Below are 22,268 nucleotides of genomic sequence, written 5' to 3'. Positions count from 1 at the left end.
CAGGTGGATTAATACTAACGGAATTGAAATGCTTACTTGTATAATTCCAGACGTTTCAATTGAAAGTAAGGGCCCATGGGTTCACTCCTTCTCGTCTTCATCATTTTACACGAAGATATTCGCAACGAAATCGTTGTTAAACTTTGTAATTAGACCCTTGCTTCCTATAAAGAATCACTGCTTTGTCATCATCATGTCATTATCTATTTCTTACTTGATTTCCAATTAATTTATAGACCTTTATTTCCTGCAATGATATGCAGGTAGAGTGACACGACTTCGAGTTTATATCTAGATTGAATCCGATTTTTCGATTAATTCATAGATATATTAAATGCATTAATTATTCCATCGCCGCATCTTCCCCAGCCCCTCGATGCGCCTAGCGATATGCACTCCCGCATTACACGCGGGTCCGCGTCCAAAGCGCCTGATGATAGATGCACCCGCATTACACGCGACTCCTCCGCTGTAAGGCGGGTCTCGGTGCGTCAAGGGGCAAGAAACTTGGAATTTTAGTTCAGGCAAGTGCCGCGGGCCGGTGTTACGCTACTCGGCGCTGCCTGTCGCTTTTTCGGCGGGATGGATGGGGTAATTGAATAATTCATTAAAAAATCGAAAATAAATCAGGAAAAATGGGAAACCATCAGAAAAAAATTGGCAATAAATCTGAGACGGTGTACCTTTCATTACATAGCATGAGGTGCCTCTAGGTGCTTCTGGTGTGCTCGTTTATGTATCGCAAGACCCTGAACTACATTTGCTTCTATTGCAATTGGAAATAATCATGGCAGGGATCTGTCGTTTGACTGCGAAGATAGGAAAGTCATTAATATCTGCAGAATCTAGAAGATGTATCTCTTTGACTTCAGTGGCGAGAGTGAAAGAAAGTCAGTTTCAATCTCACGTACTATTTCTGTAGACCTACAAATTCACCTCATATCCTCTTCTGTACTGTCTTTGACAAATTCCATAACCTCATGTCTTCCCAATTAACATTCATTGAGTAATAACTAACATAATTTATAGCTCACAAATATCAATCTACTACTTGTAAATTATCAACTATTTTGGGTTAACCAACTCATCGCTTCTCCTATTTTCAGTCAGAGAAACGCGAGTCGGCAAGAATCTGATTATCGAGGGTGTGATAGTTCCATCTCCTAGAGAAAAGCTACTGGTAAAAAATGAATCAGAAAGAGGATCGTGCCCTCTTTGTGCTACGGGATTAGATCTAAAACACACGGTAATTCCCAGCTTAGCATTCTAAGTCTTATTTGTCCAACCATCTGGATGTTGAGTGTAGCGCAGTTTTTAATTTCCAGGATGTTCTGATACTTAGTCAATTCTTAAGATCGGATGGTGGCATGCTACCTCGCCGCATCACAGGGCTTTGTAGAACGCAGCAAGGGAGGGTGGCCACTATGGTTGCAATGGCTCAAAAAGCAGGTAATTGAAATGCTACTTTCACTATTCTCAGTTATTAGTTTAGTTCAAATTACGTTTTTATTTTATATTTGTTTCTGTCCAGGCCTAATGTCAAACTTGACACCAGCAACAAGTAAGAAGGATCCAAAAAGAAGATGGGACTGGAAAAAATTCAACACTTATTTCGATGAAACAACTATAAGATATAAATTTTAATATGTACAATAAATCAGGGCATTCTTTGATAAGAAAATATGTAATAAATCAATCACAGCTGTCATAGTGTTTCATAGCATTAAAAAAAAAAAAACTCCGTTATTTGTATTTAATTCATTCACAGCGGACGTGCAAATGTAAAGTAGTCGTCTGCTCGCTTCTGTCACACTTGACTCCGGCAAAACTCTAGCGAACTGCCATAACCTTAATTAATCATATGGTCGCTTATAGTCTGGACTCATCGATGCAGTCTGCTTAGTGCTTAAAAAGATCATCATGCTCAGGCGTTATTTTTCCAGAGAAACATGGTGCAAGTTCCGAAAAAGATCCATGAAAACCCTCAGTCAAATAAAAAATTCCGACAGTGAGAGTATCGAATTATTCCGAGTTAGGAACATCGGAATTCTCGCCCACATCGACGCCGGTATGGATAATGAATTTGATCATATTAATTAAACAAAAGTATGATGAATTTATTCTCTAAATTGGCTTAAAATTTAGGAAAGACAACGACGACGGAACGCATGCTGTACTATTCAGGAACAATCGTTAACATGGGTGAAGTTCATCACGGTAATACGGTTACGGATTATATGGAGCAAGAACGTGAACGCGGGATAACAATAACATCAGCAGCGGTAACTTTTGATTGGAAAGATCACAGGTTTAATTTGATCGATACTCCTGGTCACATAGATTTTACAATGGAAGTAGAGCAGACACTCAGTGTGCTGGATGGGGCAATCGTCATTCTCGATGGATCTGCAGGAGTTGAAGCTCAGACAATGACTGTGTGGCGGCAAGCAGACCGTTATAATCTCCCAAGAGTAGTCTATGTTAACAAGATGGACAGATCGGATGGGGACTTTGATCACTGCGTGAAATCCATTGAATCCAAATTTGACGTCGTTGGTCTGCCTGCACAAATCCCTGTACAAAATGGTTCTGGTTTAACAGGTATAATCGATGTTTTAACTTTGCAGCTGTTGGAATTCGATAAACAAGCAAGTGGCAGAAAATTTGAGAGGTGCGATTTGACTGAGAGTAAAAATGGGGCTCTGTGGGAAAAAGCTATGAAAGCGCGCAGGCAGCTAACTGATAAATTATCTGAGCTGGATGACAAGCTGGCTGAATTTATTATAGAGCAAGAATCCCTCGATAATATATCTGCCCAAACTTTGGTAGATGCTATCAGAAGGAGCACGATATCAAGGAAGGGAGTTCCGTTGCTACTAGGAAGCTCTTATAAAAATATAGGAGTACAGCTGCTAATGGATGCAGTTATTCTGTACCTACCTTCACCAGAAACAAATCCAGTAGCAAAGCAATACAAATATTTTGGTAATAACTTGGCTGCACGGGCTTTCAAGGTAGTCCATGACAAGCAGAAAGGAGCATTGACGTTTGTAAGAATTTATTCTGGGTCCTTCAAACAAGGGCAAAAGGTTTATAATGTGCAGCAAGAGAAGATGGAGCAGAGTGGAAAATTATATGCAGCTTATGCGGACGAGTACAAAGAAGTGGCCTCTGTAAATTATGGCAATATCGCGGCTGTTTCAGGTTTGAAAACAACTGTAACAGGAGATTTACTCGCTGCAAATGCTTCATCGATTCAACAGGCAAAAAAAGTCATGCAGAAGCAAAATGTGTCTGCCGAACATTTAGAAAGCTTCTTCGACACAGCCACTAGGATTCCAAATCCAGTTTTTTTCTGTGCTATTGAACCACCATCCTTAGCGTATCAATCAGCATTAGATACTGCACTGGAACAGCTTCAAAGGGAGGATCCAAGTCTGCGTGTAACTCAGGATGAGGAAACAGGACAGACAGTATTAGCTGGAATGGGAGAATTACATCTTGAAATAATCAGGCAGAGGATAAAAACTGAGTATAAAATAGAAGCAGATTTAGGTCCGCTACAAATAGCCTACAAAGAAACTCTGCAGGCCACTGTAAAAGACAAATATGAGTCAAATCACAAAATCGGGACTACTCAGCACAGTATAAATATGACGTTATCTTTGGTACCAGAATATCAAGGAAAAGATATTTTAAATCTTGATAGAAGTCCTGACTGCATAACTAACACTACATCATTGAGCAGTAGAAAGTTGCAAGCCATTACCGAGGGGATAAAAGTAGCATTTGCTCACGGCCCAAAACTTAGCTGTCCAGTAATTGATGTTGGAGTTACTCTTCACTGGCTAGAATTCAGTAAAGGGACTTCGGATACCTTTGTATCTGCCTCAGTTACTCAATGCATACAGAAGGTGAGTAGAAGCTCAAATATTATTAAAAAGTTGTTGAATTTATGCTTCATCTCACACATGGATTCAATTGAGTGGAGAAGGGTCGTTTAGGAATTTGGTATGCTACCAATATGATCCTACTCTTCTATTTCTAGCTTCTATTTCATTCCTAAACAAAACAGAGTGCACTTTTCTTGGTGGAATTGGAGATCTTTGATTCCCCTTGCATTTGCTGTTGCCCTTTTTTTTCAGGTAATATTTGTTTTTGAATTTCATCTGAGATGTTGTCAAAGCCTCTGACGGCTTCACAGCACTCTTTACTTTTGTTTCTTTCTTTCTTCCGCATTTTCCTGATCGCTGGAGCTTGAACGGATTCCTTTGTTCCATCTGGAACACTTGTAGTCTTGTCCTTTTTTTTTCTAGCAGCTTTGCATCGGTCAGAAGTCAATCCTGAGTGTGAACTCTTGTTAAAATCATATTTCGAATTCGTTACTTGTGCACTCTTGTTGCCAAGGGTGAAAACAGAGAATATCATGAGTTTCATTTTGCTCTTCACGTCAAACATGTTTACAAGCCTTGTATCAGCCCTCTTGAAGAAATCGGTAATTAACTTCTCAGCCTTAATCTGGACCTCTTTCAAGAAACGTGATCGTCTGATTTCTACAAGATTAACAGCTTCCTCATACACTGCTCCTTTACTCGATTTACACTTTTTTTTACTATACGAGGAATAGAATGAGTTGTCTGTTTGTGTTGTTTTCTCTGTCAAATGAATGCCCCATTTCAGCTTAAAGTAATCAAAGAATGCAAGACAGAGGGCTGGTGATATCTCTAAATTCGTGTAATGCCTATCGAGGAAGTATACTCGTCTTAATCTACAGTTTGCACATATCTCAATTCTCTGCATTGCTTTGTACTGGGTGTTAAAAGCATGCTGTGTGAGTGAAGTTAAATCAACTTCAACCGTGTTCCATCCTGGTACCAGCTTCAACTCAACCTGGCTGACCATATGAGTACGAATGTTAGGATCATCTTTGAATTTTTCCGTTGAGAAATTGAAGTGGTGGCGGATCATGTCTGTGTCAAGAACCTAATGTAGTGAACAATATTAGCTGAAAGGGTAGATAACGGAAGGCTAACGGTCATTCCAAAATTTACCTGAACTTTAAAACAACACTCAACGTTCATATTTTTTATGACGATAACCAGCAATGGTAGATGGATGTTCAACAGTTTTTGGGCGTCAGCAGGACAGGCAATTGATGTATTAACATTGCTGGATTTCTCCAGGTCTTGCAAATCGATAACCTAGGCATGAAAATAAATATATGGTACATGGAATACTTCAGACATTCCCAAGAATTTTCAAAATAGCCGGGACAATACGCATTGAAGCTTCACTAACTGTATCAAGTAAATCCATGTCCAATATTTTGCGTATCCGTCCTGTCGGTGAATGCCGTTTGCTCCAGTATTCTAGCGGCTTGTTCCTGATACTGTATAACAGAGACAAAAAGCCGGACGATACCATCGTGATAGTTGGTCATTTTTTAATTAAGTAATAACACAGAATTTTGTGGCTCGCGCTTGTTCACGATAGGTAATCAAAATATGTTAATATCTCGATTCTCGCGTCTTTACACACACACTTTTGTTTTGGATCTTCTGCTCCTTTAAACTCTTAACTAATCAAAACGTTGTGATCAATCTGCATTTCATCTTACATAAACTTCACGTTACAGCTACTACAAACAGGTGGGACGATACTTTTAGAGCCAATAATGCAATTGGAAGTTGTAACATCACATGCAACTCTCTCACAAGTAATATCTGACTTATCGCGTCGCAGAGCAAAAATCCAAGAAGTTACTTCTCGCGGTCAGAGCAAGGTAATTACAATGATGATATGGTAAACGAACAGCTCCCTACCCAGAGTTCGGTCTAGGAGAATAACGACAGTTGTTCAAATTCAAATATTCCAGATTATCTACGCACATACACCACTGGCTGAATTACTCGGCTATTCCAGGACATTGCGTACTCTAACTTCGGGTGCTGGATCCTTCTCGATAGAGTTTGATCATTACCAAGGAATGAATTTGCTTGATGAACGTGCTGCCATCGAACGGGTTACTGGTTTTTCACCCAACTGATTATATTCATAATCTATAGTCAATCTCCAAATTCAATCGTAGAAAAGATGAATGAATCTGTGCTTCTAAATAGGTGTGTATTTCGCAATGGAGAAATACTAAGAAGTGGGAAAAATCTATTTAAAATGACTATAAGTATAACAGACAATACTTTATCTTCTCAATTCTACCACAAATGAAGTATAGAGGTATAAATAAATGAGGTTGTAATAATATTGTAATATTATCACTACGCAAGATCATGCAAAACTAGCAGGGAAAGAGTAAAACATATACCTTAATGTGTATGTATACGTATATGTTGTATTAAAATTTCGTAGGCTGTTATAAATTACGCATAATATGTACAGATACATAATATGACATACCCAGTAATTTACTACTAAAGTATTTATTATTATCGTCATCGTCATTGTTGTTGTTGTTATTATTATTCATGGAGAGATCAAACGTTACACAAATTTTATCGATAAATTGATCGAGGCTTTTCTCATTCGGCGGCTTCTAACAGTGGCTGATAGTTGTACGATAAACTTATCGATGTGAATAAAAATCATAATCTCCGTCGAAACAACACGAAGCTGTTCTGGTCATCGTTATTGCGACTTCATGAATGATCGACAGATTGATTGATTTTTATTTTCCCTCCGAATCGTGAGACCTATGGCCAGTACGCTATTGTCTCACCATGGCGTACAGTGATTGGCATTTTAGCGTATCATGGTCAGTTTAAAACCACCTACATTACATGTATTTTATCATACATAATAACGTTTAGAATAGGGATGAGCGTTTATCTAACTGGAGAAAGAAGTCAGAGAAAAAACGAATTGATTTTTTGAAAATCACATCTCAACTTCACTGCCGCTATTATTTCTTAAACCCTGAAATAACACTTGAGCTAAAACGTACTATATTTTCTATTATAACTCCATTAATCTTTCGTCGCGTCTCTTATGAATATTATTATAAAAATTCAGCATTTTGCCTTCCATAATAACTGTTCATACCTGTTATACTTAAAATGTATACTATGTATGTAAATACGATAATCAATATATACTTATTTGACGCGTAATATTTGTATCTCTGCGTATCGAGTCATTGATCATTATACGTCTAATTAAAATAATATTTATTACCACCTAATTTGTGTAATCTTTAAATATTATATACTGTAATAGTATTATCACTCGCTTTTAGACGGATTTCCCATTTTTTGTTTCTTCTTTGGATTTCGTTTTTGAACAAATTCTTGAAAAAATCTAGCGTCAAAACTTGACAAGTTCGAAACTAAAATATGAACTGGAGCACTAGATACGCGCGGAGATGATACTCATGGAAACTGTAGCTACTGTCATTTGGCTCAATAAAAACGAAACATTAAATGTAAAGTCAAACAATGCACGCAAGAAAGAGAAAACTGTGTGTGTAGATAACCGTCAAGATGGTCGGAGGTTTCTCTCTTTGAATTCCCTCTCGCTTCACTTATTGCTATCTCATATTACAAATTAAGAAAATACGCCCGAGGGATCAACGATTAATGAAATACTCAATATCGATTCGTACGGTGTACGGTCGAACCCTTGTCTTCGTTAAAAATTAGCGTCGATGAATCGTCCCTACCACGATCATACGTTCATAGATAATACATAATACATAATACAAATCAACCCTCAAGTGATTCGGCGTCGTTATCGTCTGATTCATTATTGCAATCATTTTCTTGTTCATTATCCTGGCGTCACAAGCTGACCAATTTAGGTGGATTAGCATCAGGTGAGCTAAGATCAACAGCTGAGATATTGTTTCTTTGTTGAGTAGAGCAAGACGGTATTAAGGGAGTAGAGACAGGTGTAAGTCCGGTGCCTCCCTCCATAAGTGATTCGAAATTGAAGGGAATTCCACTCGACGGTGTCGTTATAGGAACTCCCGCAACTTCCGGAACGGTTTTCATAAACGCTGGAGTCTCAACGGTCTTGAACTGAAGAGTATCGGGTCTTTCCTTAGGTTCGTTGAATATCGGTAAAGAATTTGGCCTGTTGTTGTTGTCGAATCCGACATTCAATGAATTGGGTCTGTTAGGTTTGTTAACGGCTACAGCAGGCCTCTTCATGGGCTCTGCGAACTCTGCGTTGTTATCGTTACCACCGTCGTTGCTACCCTGCTGCAAATCGTTACCACCGTGGATAGCTTTTATGACAGGTTTAACATCTTGCGGCGAAGAAGCCCTCAAACGACAAACAGCCCTGTGAGCCTCTAGAATAAATTCTAATTCATCCTTAGCCTGTTGCAACTGCTGTATTTCGTCTTGCAAGTTCTGTTTTTTCTGTTCCAAGCCATCGGTTTCCTAGCAAAAAAATAAGAAAATTATTTTTCATTATCTAGGACACCTACTTACAACATAGAGCAGGGGGGACGCGATGAGTCCTACACCGTTTCGGATATCAAGAAACAAGAGACTTGGCAGAGAATACCTCAAAAGTTTATAAATTGTACAAAAAATGAGTTATTTTTTTTCCTCACCTCTAGCAAGGCATTGGTGTGATCCATTCTTCGCTTGCGGCACCTGGCTGCAGCCATTTTATTTCTCTCTCTTCTGACTTGTCTTCTTTCTTCTTCTTCTGGGCTCATACCGATGGTTCTAGTAGGTCTTCTACCTCCCATATTGCGTCTAGTTTGTTGCGGTTGTTGATGTTGAGCTTGAGATTGTTGTTGACTATTTTCAAATATCCCGTTGTTCAGTCCAAGTTGATGATGTACTCCAGAATTTTGTGTTTGCGCCGGAGTAGGTTGGGAAGGTTCAACCAGCGGGGGCACGAATCCTGCTTCACGGCTATGCGATCCCGCCTCACTAGTTAATTCCAAAAATGTTTGCTCTATGCTACGGAGCGTCGTCGGTGTCAGGGTGGGTGTTGTCCTCGTAGGTACTCCGCTGTGTAATCCGTCGAGTGATACCAACTGCAATTGACAAATTTAAAGGAGAAATTAACGAATTGTTGAATGCGATCGGGAACAACTGGTACGTGTATAACACCGGACACTCTAGAACATCGGTAAATGTTGCCGCGGGCGCGTTATTCGCACTGAGTTACACAGGTAAAGAGATAAGTTATCTTTTGCAATGAAAAGGGTGTCATTGTTGTAAGGGTAAAGTTTATTTTTCTGCAATATTTATCTTCTGTCAACTCTAGATATGCTTCGATTGTGAAATTACTCATCGGATTAACGGGCGATAAAGGAATACCTGCAACATCGATTGTATCATCGCTAAAATTAAATCGTTCTAATCGTTAGATACGGTCGGAACGATTCCTCAAATTCCGTGCTCCGCTCTGTTATTGACACATTCGAAGATAGATAGCGATGAGGAAGAAAGGAAAAAAAGGAAGAGGCAAACTTGAGTCGCTATCTCGTCAGTCCCGCCTGCAGGCCTTTTATCAAAATATAGCTGGTCAGTATATTATTTTACGTGCATCGTATTTTATCACGTTTATTTGTCCTCTCGTTTCACGTACTACCGGTTTTTCGCCATTGTTTGGATATTTCGCGAAGATGCGTGATTGCTGCGTGCGTTGCAGGAAAAAACTAGCCAATATTATCAACAAAATTCACAGTAGTATACGAAGATACAAAACGTGCGCTATAAGATAATCCAAGAGTCGCTGAATCTCGAAGTCACGCAGGTCTCTATAAATAAATATACATATACGTTCTCGCGATTCTAATCTACCACCTCGTCCTCCTATCTTCCTATGCGTCCCCCCCTGCCCTCCTCCTTCTCTTCCCTGACATAATTGAAAAATGAACGAAGACTCGTTGAATTTTATTATTCTTCGGCGGGAATATGATGAAGAAGAAGAGAAAAAAAAAAAAATAAAAAAAAATCCCTACGTCGTTATCATTACCTGTTGATAGAAGAGTTCCTGGGCTAAAATATTTGCGATATCAACCGGATCCATAGCAGGTAACTTATTTCGTTCTCGTTATATATTTTCGATAAATAATTCGTCGTTGAAGAGAATTCTTTCGAGTACAATTACTTATGGTAATACATACGTATATATGTGTTATTGTACTTGTGTATCGTAAAAATGAATCGTAAATAGTATGTAGAATTACATAACAAATAAATGATGAGAATCGTTCGTTCGTTGTGGTTTATTTCCCCCCTCCCCCCCAATTGTCGTTTAAATAAAATTTCGTAGCATCACGTCGCGTTTTTCGTCGTTGTACAGGCTTCGCGAAAATGTTCCCGCGGCCGTAGAGAGTCGTTACGGAATTACCATCGGCTTCCGTCGACGGATGCCTCTATAAAACTGAGAGAGGAATAGTCGGTAGCAATTTCTGATCCTCCTACCTCGTTTCTACTCCTATGTACCGATACACCTATACGAATACGACGGTAACGGCAAAGTTTCTTCTCGCGCCAACGATTTCGTCCAAAAATAACTTTTCGAATCTTCGTACCGCCTCTCCGCCGCAACGGCAACACACACCGGGATTATAGTATACGGCAAGTGTAGCAAAAGTGGTAAAAGTAACGAGTCGAAATTGGTATTATCAGAATCTCGAATCATCGATCTAAATGAGGAGAGACGGTGCGAATGAGAGGGGAGAAAAACAAACTGACCGAACATCTCGATCGCGATATTGCACATCTGCAGTTTCGATAGTGCAGCATGTACTTACGTATACAAGCACATGCTCAGCGATATTAAAATTGCACGCGAGGCTCTCGTTTCTCCTTATCGCAAAAGCGCAAAACAACAATATTCATGAATGCAGTATGTATAGCGAAATGTGAGCGGAGTTTACAGCCAGAAAAATTAAATATATATGCAACTATTGAGAGAGAAATCAATGTTTGAGAAACATCTCGCTCGGGGTATAACGCTTGTAGTAACCATAGCATGGGGGTATTAGTTCGTCTCTTTGTGCGTCACGCGGTTTGCATAATGAATTTTATTTGCCAACTTTTTTTCTCCCCTTTCCGTACAAACGATAGAAACCATTGTTGGAATAAAATTGAAATGCTAGAAGTTAAAACTTTTTCAATTAAATCTTCGTCGTTCGATTCGAGCACATCGACGAGATACCGAAACGTCGTTGTTACATTCACCCCGCATGAAAACCCATAGATTCGACTTATCTACCGAAAACTTATCCACACCAGGAACACGTGTGTACCGAAAATCCTACGATATTCGGCCAGCAACTTGAACCATTGTCTGAACCACACTCTACACGTACATACAATCTACAATAAAGCAGAGATAACACACTGCAGGTTTTTATCTTTGTACGCATGTACCTATCGGTCGTTGTGCTCGTTACACATTTCCAATTCTAAAAGTGGGTGGAAAAACCCCGTGAAATTTGACGAAATCTTCGATATACGATAAACATCCGAACTCCCGCAGGTAGAAAAACCAATAAATATGAAAGATCGGGATAATCGGCGGCGGTAGCAGGAACAGCAGCAGCAGTAGTAGTAGTGGTAGTAGTAGATCGTGGGGAACACCCAAAAGAGTGTCGTACGAAGATCAGCGGTACAATCAACCCGCCCGCGGTGGGCGAGACCAAGGTCGACTTTGCTGCAGTAAACAAATTGTAACGACCGCCAATTGTAAAATCAAATATAGCTTTCCTCTGAATCTCAGCAACGAAATAATATCGCATTTTACTTTCACGGTATGAATTCAACGAATCGCCCAAATATTTCGGAAAATAGGTAGTCGGTTACGGATGATGTTTTTCGTCGGATTAAAATGTGTTTGCATGGATAAAAATTCCTCACAATGAAGATAATAATCTAACCTGTACGGAGTAGGCTATAAGAAGAGGCGAGGTGATCCAACAATAACTTCTTTGTTATTCATTGTGTCGTGTCAAGTCCTCTGTCGCGTACGTAGTCGTTTCGATATACGCGAGTATGGGTGTACTGTTATCAATCAGATGAGAAAATAAAAACTCAATATTTCGTCAAATTCCTGCATGAAAAATTACGCGTTAATTGTTCGTTGTTGTTAGGATGAAAAAGAAACTAATAAAAATGAATATAAGAGGAAAAACTTTCGACGCCATTTTAATTTTAATCAAATACGCCGCTTCGTATATATACACCTATATTGTGAGGAAAAAAAATTCTCCTTCCCCGGTGTCCGCGACTCGATGATCAAGAAAATATCGCCGTCTTTTTCATCATCCTTTTGCTGTATTATTTTTTACTCATTTCATCATAACTCTTACCCGTTGAAAATTGAAACGCAGTTGGTAATCCCCTTTTTGTCCGGTGCACGATTATCCTTATTCAAAAATTCTTCGAATCATCGATCGAAGAATAATAAATGTGATAAACGAATGGAACAAATGACGAAAGTTCGGTCAATTCGCGTACGTTACGAACACCAACCAGTGTAACACAACGAGCACGAACCAAGAGATAGAAATTTTCTCCAAAATCGATATCCGTTAAAAACTGAACAACCGTTAAAATATCGTGCGAACGTGTACCTATTCTACGATCTGTTTGCATAAATTTTCAGCACGCACGTTTCGTCTTTTAATCATTATCGAATACTATTTCTTTCGACACGTTCCTCCTCCCAACGTGAACCGAGTGACACTGACAGCTCTACGCGATGAAGTAAAGAACAAGTATCAGCAGCAGCAGCACCACCTCCACCGCCACCATACCACCATCGCTACCACCTCTGGCCTAGGCAGACGCAGGAGGTTTCGACTGACAGCGGTATCGTCAAGTTCTCTTGATTTTCGTTTCGTTCAGCTCTGTCAACTCGTAGCCCACATAAGCTCCGAAGTCTACGAGCCACCCCGTGGTACCCGGGGCTCTTTCGGTGGGCACGGGACGACGAGGATCATCACTGAGGAAGAGGAGAAGAAGAAAATACGAGGAGTAGGAGGAAGATAAAATACAGGGATTCCCCCACCACTTGATGATGAGTTTACGCCGCGACGACAGGCGCGACACGTCGCGACTAATGGAAAATACGTACATATTTATACGTACGTACCGTATAAATGAGTCACGTAAGTGGTGGTTGGTCGATTGCACGCGGGGCGTACCGGAGCAAACACATTTTTCTTCCAACGGGGAACCGAACATTTTCTCTCTACCGCGAGTAGAAATTTTCACGCACCAAAGTCCGAATCTGGTCGGTGTAGGGACAATAGTTTTGCGCCGACGAACGAATTATCGGTAGTCGACTGATGATTTTGGAAATGAATTTTTTACTTTGCAGGTAATTGGAAGTGATCCACCGCCGCTAGTCGAAGTCGATCGTATTTCGCGATGTGAGGAAAAATGTGAGGGGAGAGAAAAAAAAAACAAACGTAAAAGGAAACGCGAAAGCCGCATCTGATAAAGGAAACCGCACGATATAGATGTAGGTACACGTGAGTACGTAATTGTGTAAAATCTCGAAAACCAGGATACCGTGGTGAGTGTGGAAAAAAAAAAAATAATTATCGTACACATCCTTTTGTCATCGTGGAGCTGGCTGTGAATTGATAGTAATGAAAATAATAAACCTTGATGGTATTCTTGATATTATAACTGACAATAATATGCATAGTTTTCACAATGGTAGACTCGACAATGGGACACCCTAATTTGTTAAAGTATAAAATGTTGAATAGAATATGAAACGAGGTTTTGAAAAAAATTTGTCTGTCTCTTCTGTATAGAATTTTGAGCACCTCCGCAGCGATGGTTGTGGGAGAAAAAAAATAGAAGAATGGCAGCGGATCATCCCGGAGAACAGACAGTGGGACAGTCATAAGAATTATCTACGTTTATGCTGATCGTTCGATAGGACGTAAGGGCCATTCGTTGCAGTATAGTTTGTATGATAAAAAAAAAAATAAATAAATAAATAACAATACTTATAAAGTAGAAAAACGAGACCGGAGTACCGACACGACTGCGGTAGTATACGTTGAACGCGTAAGTTCGTTAAACTCGACAAGTGTTTCGGAATATTTAACGAAGAATAATACCGACGCTTTATTTGTACGTACAGTATCCGTATCCGTCTTTCCCCTGCTACGGCAATAACCATAAAGTTATACATATCACGAACTGAAGAACCTCGGTACAGAAGTGTATGGTACACCAAAGATAAAGTAAAGTGGTCAACCGTATATACTTTTTTAAATACCTTGCGACCCGTGATCCGTCTATATTGTACAAGGTGAGTCACTCAAAACTCCAAGAATGGGAGGAGCCCGGTTCGTTTCCTTTTTTTTTCATCGACGCCACGCGGTACCGTGGACTGGAAAGATTCGGAGAAGAGCTGAGGAAAAGCTGAGCGGATAATGAGAGAGCTCGGCATCTGCTGTATTGGGCTATTCCCATCTTAGCAAGTTTCGGGAGATTCGTCGCGTAGGTCGCTTTGCGAAGGTCTGAAAGTCGGATGAGGCATTGCGAGACAAATAAACCAAAGAAAAAAAAAAAAAAAAGGAGAGCGAAGGATAAGAAAGCGGAGATGTGTCTGCGGCGCTGCTGTAAAGTCGCAAAGAAAAGCGAGTGCAACAAAGAAAGGTTAACGCGCTAGGTACTCCCATACACGCATATAGGTGTACGTCTCGATCGATGGAGAAACGAAAAGGAAACGGAAAAAAATTCGCAAAACTTTCTTCGGCTGCAGTAAGCGCGAACTTTCCTCGAATCTACGATTGGGAATGACGCGGATTTACACCCGAAAGCAATTGCGTCATAGCCAAAAAAAAAAAAAAAAAAAAAAAACACCCACAAGGATAGGCGCGGATCGCGTAGTTTCGCAGCGATCCAAGAAACTGCGAAAGTCGGGCGGGCCGATTTCGATATTTCACGCGTAGGTATATGTGGTGTACGTTACGCGCATAAACACATGCGATTTTCTATCCACACGAACGAAACACCAACGGGTACAAAGTGGGGACAAGGACGCGGATCGCTGTTATAGATACAGAGGTGTGTTTGCCTATAGATCGAGGCCCATGTACCGTTGCTTGTGAAATCGTAATCCGCCAATGGACGGTAACCGGCCCGAGGTAATTATTCCTATGGCGTCTGAAAACCGCGAATTTGATTTTTCTCGCGAAATTAGCTACCCGATTCCAAAAACGGCGCCTCCTATCGCCTCGCGTAACGCGCTCCATCGATTTAATCGAAATAAAACTGCGCCGTGGATATCGAACGTTGTACACGCACGCTTGTCAAAAGAACACCTGACACCTGCGACGTGCAGCTGAACCTTTGACGTCGCGTACCAAGAATCTGAATAAATTTTTTCGCCCGACAAACCCCGACAATCGGACGCTGCTAATCGTTGTCCGTGAACTCCAAGTGCAAAAATCTGGATAAAGTGGGCGCTCACATTTTAGGTATCGCTGAAAAGGCATCGCCTCTGTTCCGCCACGGCTACTACACCTGTACCCAGTTGCGAAATATCGCGCAATTCGAACGATAATACGGACACGTATTACACCGTGCGACGGAGCGATCGCACGGGGGACAAAGAAAAGTGATTCGAACGCGCGACCACTTTTCGTTTTCCACATCTTTTCTCTCATTCGAGGAATTTTATCGGATGAACGTTTTCCGAGCGATAAAGGTCCCGACGACCGACACAGCTGGGCTCCCTAGCGCCCCTTTTTTTCGTCCACGAGTCGCGGCCGCCGTATTTTGTGCCCGACAATAAGAATACGTGTACGTGTATTCGTATACACGCAGCGCATCGGAAATGCCTTAACGCTTACGTCATCCACGAGGAATCTTTGGACTGCGTGGTCGGACCTGACGCAGCGAAAGAAGTCACGTGCACCTCAACTTCCACAAAGCATGCCCTTGAATAAACGTACACCTTTGTACGGAAGCAGATAAAGTTTTTTTTTCTAAGATCACTGTTACCGAATCGATATCGATCGATGAGAAAACAGCGGAAATACAACGGAAGTAAAAGTGGCCGACGTACCGTTTTTACGTTGCGGAGAAAAAAAAAAAATGGAACCAAGAAAAACTAGAAACGACTGGTCGCAAGTAAACTTGTGTCGGTGTAGTTTCAGTCAAAGATACGATGACAAGCTGTTTTTAATGGTGTCGCCGGTGACGTCATTTGGTATATCGTTTCGCGTAAGGACGTCGTCGTCGTCGTCGTTGTCGTCGTTGTCTAGTCGGTAATTTCTTGAAGCTAGCGAACCTCCGCCACATTCGCGTTATATACCTGTGTAAAGTAGATACGTTACAATACAAAGGACGGAGAGCGTGCGATAATTTATGCAAACGTATTACCTCTACGCGAGCCGATGTCGGCTACCAAAATGGTCGTGTGTCTGAGAGATGAAAATCGATTGAACTCCGCGACTGCGTTTTTCTCCTTTTCGTGCAAAAGTTTACTTCGAACAACCGCGAGTGATATGAGAACGAATGCGGCACACACAGTTCCGTGCTCGCTAATTCCTTGTGCGCAATCGTGAAAAAAACAAATCCAACATTATCGCGTTGATCAACGACTATTTCCGAGTATTTTCCCTGACGAACGATCAATTGATAGTTATTGTTATTCAGTCGTTATCGTCGCAGGTTCGAATTCCTCGTTTCCATTGATCGATCATCGATCGCCGACTTGTGTCGAAAAGAGGCAGATATTTCATTCGAGGTTATTCCGAATACCCCGATAATAGAAAATCAGTACGCACACCCCAATTATATGAGAAAAAAAAATAAAAATATATCCGGCTACGAACCCGTTACCCGAGAAGACGGAGATACCTTATGTTTTTATCATCGTTAAATAACGTGCAACGTTCGCAAAACTCTGTATACATACATACAAGTCGGTGACTGACGCGAGAAAATAAACAACATAATTATCTGTACACCGGTGAATTCAGGTACATTTAAGGATGTAACATGGGCGAGTGATAATTTTTCAAAGCAGAGGTGGGGACGGAGGGGGGGGGGGGCGTAGCAGTCATACTTGTATCTTATCTTTGGAGATTTCAATGTGCGGTACGTGTGCCTTTCGTGAAACATGCCGAGGATTCTATTTTCAGTAGATTAGAATAATTCGTAATTAGTTTTTGGAAGTAGTTTCCTCGTCCTCGTTGTTCGTTAATAAGTAAACGGTTTTAACAAGAAAAAAATATGACTCAAGCTGCGCTTGACTTTACGTACTTTATTCGCGTGGATATACGCGCGTACCGGAGAATTCAATAATTTTTCTGTCGCAATAACTTTCTTAAACTATTTTTGGTAAGCCCTATTTTCAACGTTTCCACACGCCCACGCGTCTCATAAAATATACGAAATTGTACGTTGAATGATCTCTTTTGGTACCGTATTTCGAGTAATGATAATGAACAGAGTAAACGGTATAATGATGATAATCGAGGACCAGCGGAGTTTTAGATTCTATTACATATAATAATTGTTCGAGACGTGAGCTTGTTTTTGGAACAGGAAGACATTTTTGATCTTCGACACCTCCTAGTCTAGTTTGCCTCGAGTTGTAATACTTCAATTATTGTCATTTTGAAAGATTATCTCGAACTCAATGTTAAAAGCTAAAGCTGGCTCATACTACTGCGAGACCTTATAATAGACGGGTTAACAAGAGACAACTCCTAACTTCCGGTTTAAAAAGATTTCACTGTTTTTCTGTACCGCGTAAAAAGTAAGCGTTTTTTTTTTCTTCCTCTTCTTATTATTAAGATTAATATTTTTGTCGCCGCGAATGCGAAAAATCTCGAAGAATTTTTCGCATTCGACGATGAGATGTTAAAATTCAAAGACTAAAAATCGGTATGGCGTGAGAAAAGACGTAATAGCGAAACAGTTCTGATCGTACGAGCGCTAGTCGGTGATGGGCTAAAAATATGGCTTCGTCAAATCGGAGATGAGATAGCTAATGATAATTTCAATTATCGAAATAGCGCACGTAATTGATGACCTTTCACTGATTATTGTCGTCCGACAATAATCGAATAATATAAAATAAGACAATTTGCATGAAATCGTAAACGTTGCTTTTCATTTCTCCCCTATGACGACTATACCGTGGATGACGGTATTTATATGGCGCGTAGTTAAAACTTGTCCGATGAGGAAAAAATAATAATAAATAAACGGGTTTATAGAGAATACCAATGAGGAAGTAAAACCTGCTTTTCATTCAACGGCATCTAAATTAATAACGATCTAAATTCCCATATTGTAAATCTTCTTTCATGTTCTTCTGTTTGAAAAACTGTCGATATGTATAGATATAAATTCAATTAGTTTGTTCTTACCATTGCTTTCTCTTCCTTAGTCAAATGCCATGGATCAGCTGTGTTAGAATTGATTGGCGAATACATTGAAAACATAGTATAATTGTGATCTTCGATAGCTGCAACGTCAACGTCGTAAAAATCAGCACTCGGTACGCGTTGCGTCATTTATAACAGTTCAATGATATCGAATGAAACCGTGGGCACTTCGCGACGTTTCAATTATTATTCATTAAAACGAAACAAAATAAAAGCGACGTTTCCAAAATGTCTTCTGTATTATCCAAACACACTGAGCAATATTTAATTTACGGATAATTTCCCTCTTGTATTCCGATCTAGTTAATAAACACAATGCTCCGTGTCGTACTTGGCACTACGGGAGCACAGAACGGTTGTCTCATAGGCTGGTTAATTTAGCCGACTGAGTTGCCCAACGTGACTTAACCGCTATATAGACCCAAGCAACTATTCCCCCTCCGTTACCTACCTCTACCTACCTACGTGTATATAAGCATAGTTTTGTACATATACGCGTAAACTCATACCCTGACAGAAAGTTGTAAGGCGTAAGGCACCGCAAACAGAATCGGATGAGTGACGTCATCGCCATCTTGACGGTCGATTCCCGCGATAGTAAAACGGAACCGTCCAATCGGAATATACACCCCCTTCTCTTTTTATCGAACACTTCGGAGAATCCGTTTGGATAAAACGCGCGTGAGTTCCATATTGTGTGCGGGTTGTTTTTTTTTTCAATCTCTACCTGGAAGATAAGGCAGAATCTGCCCGCACCTGCGGAGTTGTTACCATTTATCAGTAGCTCATCAATTTCGAAAATTTTTCACACTGGCACAGGCTACTCCAATATCTAATCGGTATACTCTAATCACACGTTCAATTACACGATTTTAGTGTTCAAGTATATGTATACTTTACCATAAGAAGACAATGTGCGATATGAATATAAATTTGTCTTTGCTACAGCTGCAGGGATGACAGTATGACTATACCTTTACATATGTATAGTAAAGTAAAGAACAAAGCCTACCAATGTATATTATTTATTCATCTATCCCGTCACAATAATTAGCAGAGTGCAATGGTCAATTGAACAAAGAACTACGTAAAAGGCTGTTAGATATAGCACGCCTACAATGGGTCATGTACACCATCCCTTTACATTACATCGAGTGAAGGTAAATGATACTTGCACAGACCAAAAACAACTCACATTTTTTTCACCTCTGCAGCTATCGTCAAGACCCTATCAACTTGCGATAATATCGATAGCGATTACAGCAATTATTTTAAATATACATTACTCGTCGAGTTTGGTTAAGCAGAATAAAATTTGTCTTTTGATTCTGACATTCAGAAAGACCGCGTTATGATAAGTTCGCCACAATCTTATCTAGTTGTTTGGTTAATCACATCAGGATGGAATATTTTTCCAATCTTTGAGAGTAAATAAACGTAATTATAATTCAACGCTTCAGGAACACTTTGCGTGACTTGGTGCTCGTCGATAATCTATGGCAAATTCACAAAGATAAAAATTGTCCGATGAAAAAAACCCCTTGCAGACCCAGCGTGAATTGAGTGAGCAAAAATATCACCTTGGAGGATAGAGTCCAAATACACCCTGCAGCTGCAAGTCAGAGATTATACCCAGAGCCATGAGTCGGACAAAAGATTGTAACGTTTCTATTTTGAAATGGGAAAGCCCCTTTGCTCTTAATAGTCTATAGTATAACTGCATACCTTGCGTGTAGTATAACATGCTAAGGGCATTGCACTGCCTCAATCATCTTGTATGTTACTCTTTTGGATCAAAAAAATAAATATACAAATGAATGTACTGGTACACTCTATAGCGTACAACCTTGTCCCGAAAGAAATCACGACATCTGCAGACATAAATAAACGCTTATCTCTGTTTCGTTTGATTTCTTCTGGGTACTGTTTAGTAACAAGGAATGAGTCATCCGGAAGTTAAAAAGTCTTATGTAAGCAGTTTTACTTTCCTCAAGTTATAGGTGCTATACCAAACACAAATTAAAGTCCCCGGCAGACTCATGGATTGGGATTTGTTTTTCGAATGAATGATTGTTATAGTTCAAGAGGAAAAACCCAAACTTTGGCACATCTTTGTAATGAGGTTTCTATTTTCTGAATAAGGGCTCCCTCAACTGCAGAGAACAAAGGAAAAATTCCTAATCTAAAATTAATGAGTCTACCTCCTTTTTTGAGTTGATACAACTTTCTAAGTCTAAAGAAACTAGGTACAGACAGCAAAGAGCACCATTTACTCTTCAGTATCATCAGATTATAGGATAAGTATATCTCGATCAACTTATACATTCACACAGGAAAGAATGTATAATCAGCTGTATATTGATCCGACTGATGGCCAGCTAGGCTAAATTGCATGGCTTCTGGTGTCTGACAGCTGTTACTTGTTGGTTAGGGAAACCATACATCTATGCTTACTGTGCCAAATCAAACAGGGTAACGAACACAATCATAATGCATTATATATTTTTTTTGCTCGGGGTCTTCTGCAATAATTTGACGCCCCTAATGTAGCAATGACACTTGTGGTGTTGGTATTTAGAAACCTTCTCTTTCTACGACCCCTGGCACATAATAGTCATTGTTATTCAGTCGCACAATTTGACGCGAGTCGCCGCAGATATTCGTATCTCACAAATAAAAAAAGTAGAAACGCTCGATAATTAGATGATTAAAAAACTCACGTTATTAGGTGTAGTTGAGTTAGCGATACTTGACAGAAAATCATGGCTGACACGGGAACTTTGGGATCCTCCACTGTCGCTTGACACACTCGAGCTGTCGTAGAGAGCGTCGCCAACGTCGAGTTTCATTTTTTTTTCTTATTCAAGAAATCGAATGCACCCTTTTTCTGAGGCTAATTTGAGGCACGGGAACCGCTGCCTAATCGTTTCTTCTTCTCTTCCTCGTAACAATAAAAATGAGCAGCAATACGCGGCTGCTAGAAATAGAAAACAAATCGTTCACCACAGATTCGAGCGGAGAGTTTTAAGAAGAATATGCATATCACGTCTGTACTTTGTAAGCGACAGACATACCCAAGAAGTTGAACACTATTTAAAATCTCGCATTTACCTTACAGTAAACAGTTTCGAGCCCCTACAGCGTCAGAAGTTTGCGCCGTTGCAACGTTGGATTTTTTTAGATTTTTACTCCAGTTTCACGCTCGAAAAAATCGAAAACACCACCATAAGATCTTACGGCTCATGTATGGCATGGGGAAGTATTTTTAAGGATTATCTCTGGGCTTTCAACCTTGGATTTAGTTTAATTTTGAAAAACTCTCGTCTCGCTAGTTACAACTTACAGATTTTAACCCGAAAGATGGATGGACGGATCACGAATGACTCACTCGTGGGGGAATACCGTGGAAACCAACAAACGCGGGGACAGGGGTGATGATCGCGGCGCTCCACCATCTTTGAAACAAATGATGTCAGTCGTTATTCCCGTCATGCCAAGAGCCGCTAGCGACCAATCACAAGATGGAGCACGTGACGTCATCGGGACTAGATTGAGCCAGGAACGAATAAGGACTACTAGGTGCCCCGCTCCCAATTAAATACCATTTCAAATGATATATTTGCCAAATGATTTCTAGATAAATTGGATTTGTAGTTCTGAAATTGTGTCTAAATCTCGTATTTTAGCCAACCAGCCAGTAATGAGTGTAACGAAGAAAGATGGTACACAAATTACGGTATAACTAGTCAGACTACAAAGGAATGGTAAACATAACAGTAATGTATTGTATTTGATCTTATAATTAATCGCGAAAATTGGTGTCGTCAATTTCGAAAGAAACAGAGGATCGCCTAATTCTTTTCATGTGTAAAAACTAGCCACTGAAGATCATTTAAGTGACGTCACG

At 40.1% G+C, this 22,268-nt stretch overlaps 4 protein-coding genes and 1 long non-coding RNA gene across 9 annotated transcripts; 3 read left to right on the top strand and 2 right to left on the bottom strand.

Moving 5' to 3' along the window:
- The first annotated feature begins 597 nt into the window (after window positions 1-597).
- LOC105685333 (39S ribosomal protein S18a, mitochondrial) lies at window positions 598-1,746 on the top strand. Its single transcript, XM_012399315.3, has 4 exons — window positions 598-890; window positions 1,107-1,246; window positions 1,326-1,449; window positions 1,532-1,746. Exons 1-4 carry the CDS (start codon window positions 788-790, stop codon window positions 1,642-1,644), a joined length of 480 nt encoding a protein of 159 aa, XP_012254738.2. The 5' UTR covers window positions 598-787; the 3' UTR covers window positions 1,645-1,746.
- Window positions 1,747-1,794: 48 nt separating this feature from the next.
- LOC105685546 (ribosome-releasing factor 2, mitochondrial) lies at window positions 1,795-7,147 on the top strand. Of its 2 annotated transcripts, none has more exons than XR_007277466.1 (4): window positions 1,795-2,068; window positions 2,146-3,914; window positions 4,049-4,145; window positions 5,636-5,744. XR_007277466.1 is itself a non-coding variant. In XM_012399748.3 (4 exons), exons 1-4 carry the CDS (start codon window positions 1,921-1,923, stop codon window positions 6,044-6,046), a joined length of 2,235 nt encoding a protein of 744 aa, XP_012255171.2. In that variant the 5' UTR covers window positions 1,795-1,920; the 3' UTR covers window positions 6,047-7,147. The 2 variants fall into 2 exon arrangements, 1 of the variants encoding a protein (XP_012255171.2); XM_012399748.3 differs by lacking the exon at window positions 4,049-4,145 and adding an exon at window positions 5,876-7,147 and having other exon boundaries at window positions 5,636-5,782.
- Window positions 3,776-5,642, bottom strand: LOC105685547. The gene is made up of 3 exons (XM_012399749.3): window positions 5,299-5,642; window positions 5,052-5,201; window positions 3,776-4,983 (listed from the first exon to the last, which is right to left on the bottom strand). Exons 1-3 carry the CDS (start codon window positions 5,422-5,424, stop codon window positions 4,063-4,065), a joined length of 1,197 nt encoding a protein of 398 aa, XP_012255172.2. The 5' UTR covers window positions 5,425-5,642; the 3' UTR covers window positions 3,776-4,062.
- LOC105685548 (transcription factor kayak) lies at window positions 6,324-21,831 on the bottom strand. Of its 4 annotated transcripts, none has more exons than XM_020851977.2 (4): window positions 21,473-21,831; window positions 21,082-21,338; window positions 8,573-9,007; window positions 6,324-8,396 (listed from the first exon to the last, which is right to left on the bottom strand). In XM_020851977.2, the coding sequence occupies exons 2-4, from the start codon at window positions 21,208-21,210 to the stop codon at window positions 7,791-7,793; spliced, it is 1,170 nt and encodes a 389-aa protein (XP_020707636.2). In that variant the 5' UTR covers window positions 21,211-21,338; window positions 21,473-21,831; the 3' UTR covers window positions 6,324-7,790. The 4 variants fall into 4 exon arrangements, with proteins under 4 accessions (XP_020707636.2, XP_012255174.2, XP_012255173.2 ...); XM_012399751.3 differs by having other exon boundaries at window positions 21,082-21,335; XM_012399750.3 differs by lacking the exons at window positions 21,082-21,338; window positions 21,473-21,831 and adding an exon at window positions 18,344-18,757.
- Window positions 12,792-13,953, top strand: LOC125500226. Its single transcript, XR_007277467.1, has 2 exons — window positions 12,792-13,224; window positions 13,312-13,953. It is a non-coding gene; the product is annotated as an uncharacterized LOC125500226 (long non-coding RNA).
- Window positions 21,832-22,268: the final 437 nt, after the last annotated feature.

The sequence above is a fragment of the Athalia rosae genome, chromosome 3, assembly GCF_917208135.1.
Source record: "Athalia rosae chromosome 3, iyAthRosa1.1, whole genome shotgun sequence".
In the NCBI taxonomy this organism is placed as follows: Eukaryota; Metazoa; Arthropoda; class Insecta; order Hymenoptera; family Athaliidae; genus Athalia; species Athalia rosae.
Note: the sequence above shows the minus strand (reverse complement) of the source record. Positions and strands in the feature narration are given on the sequence as shown.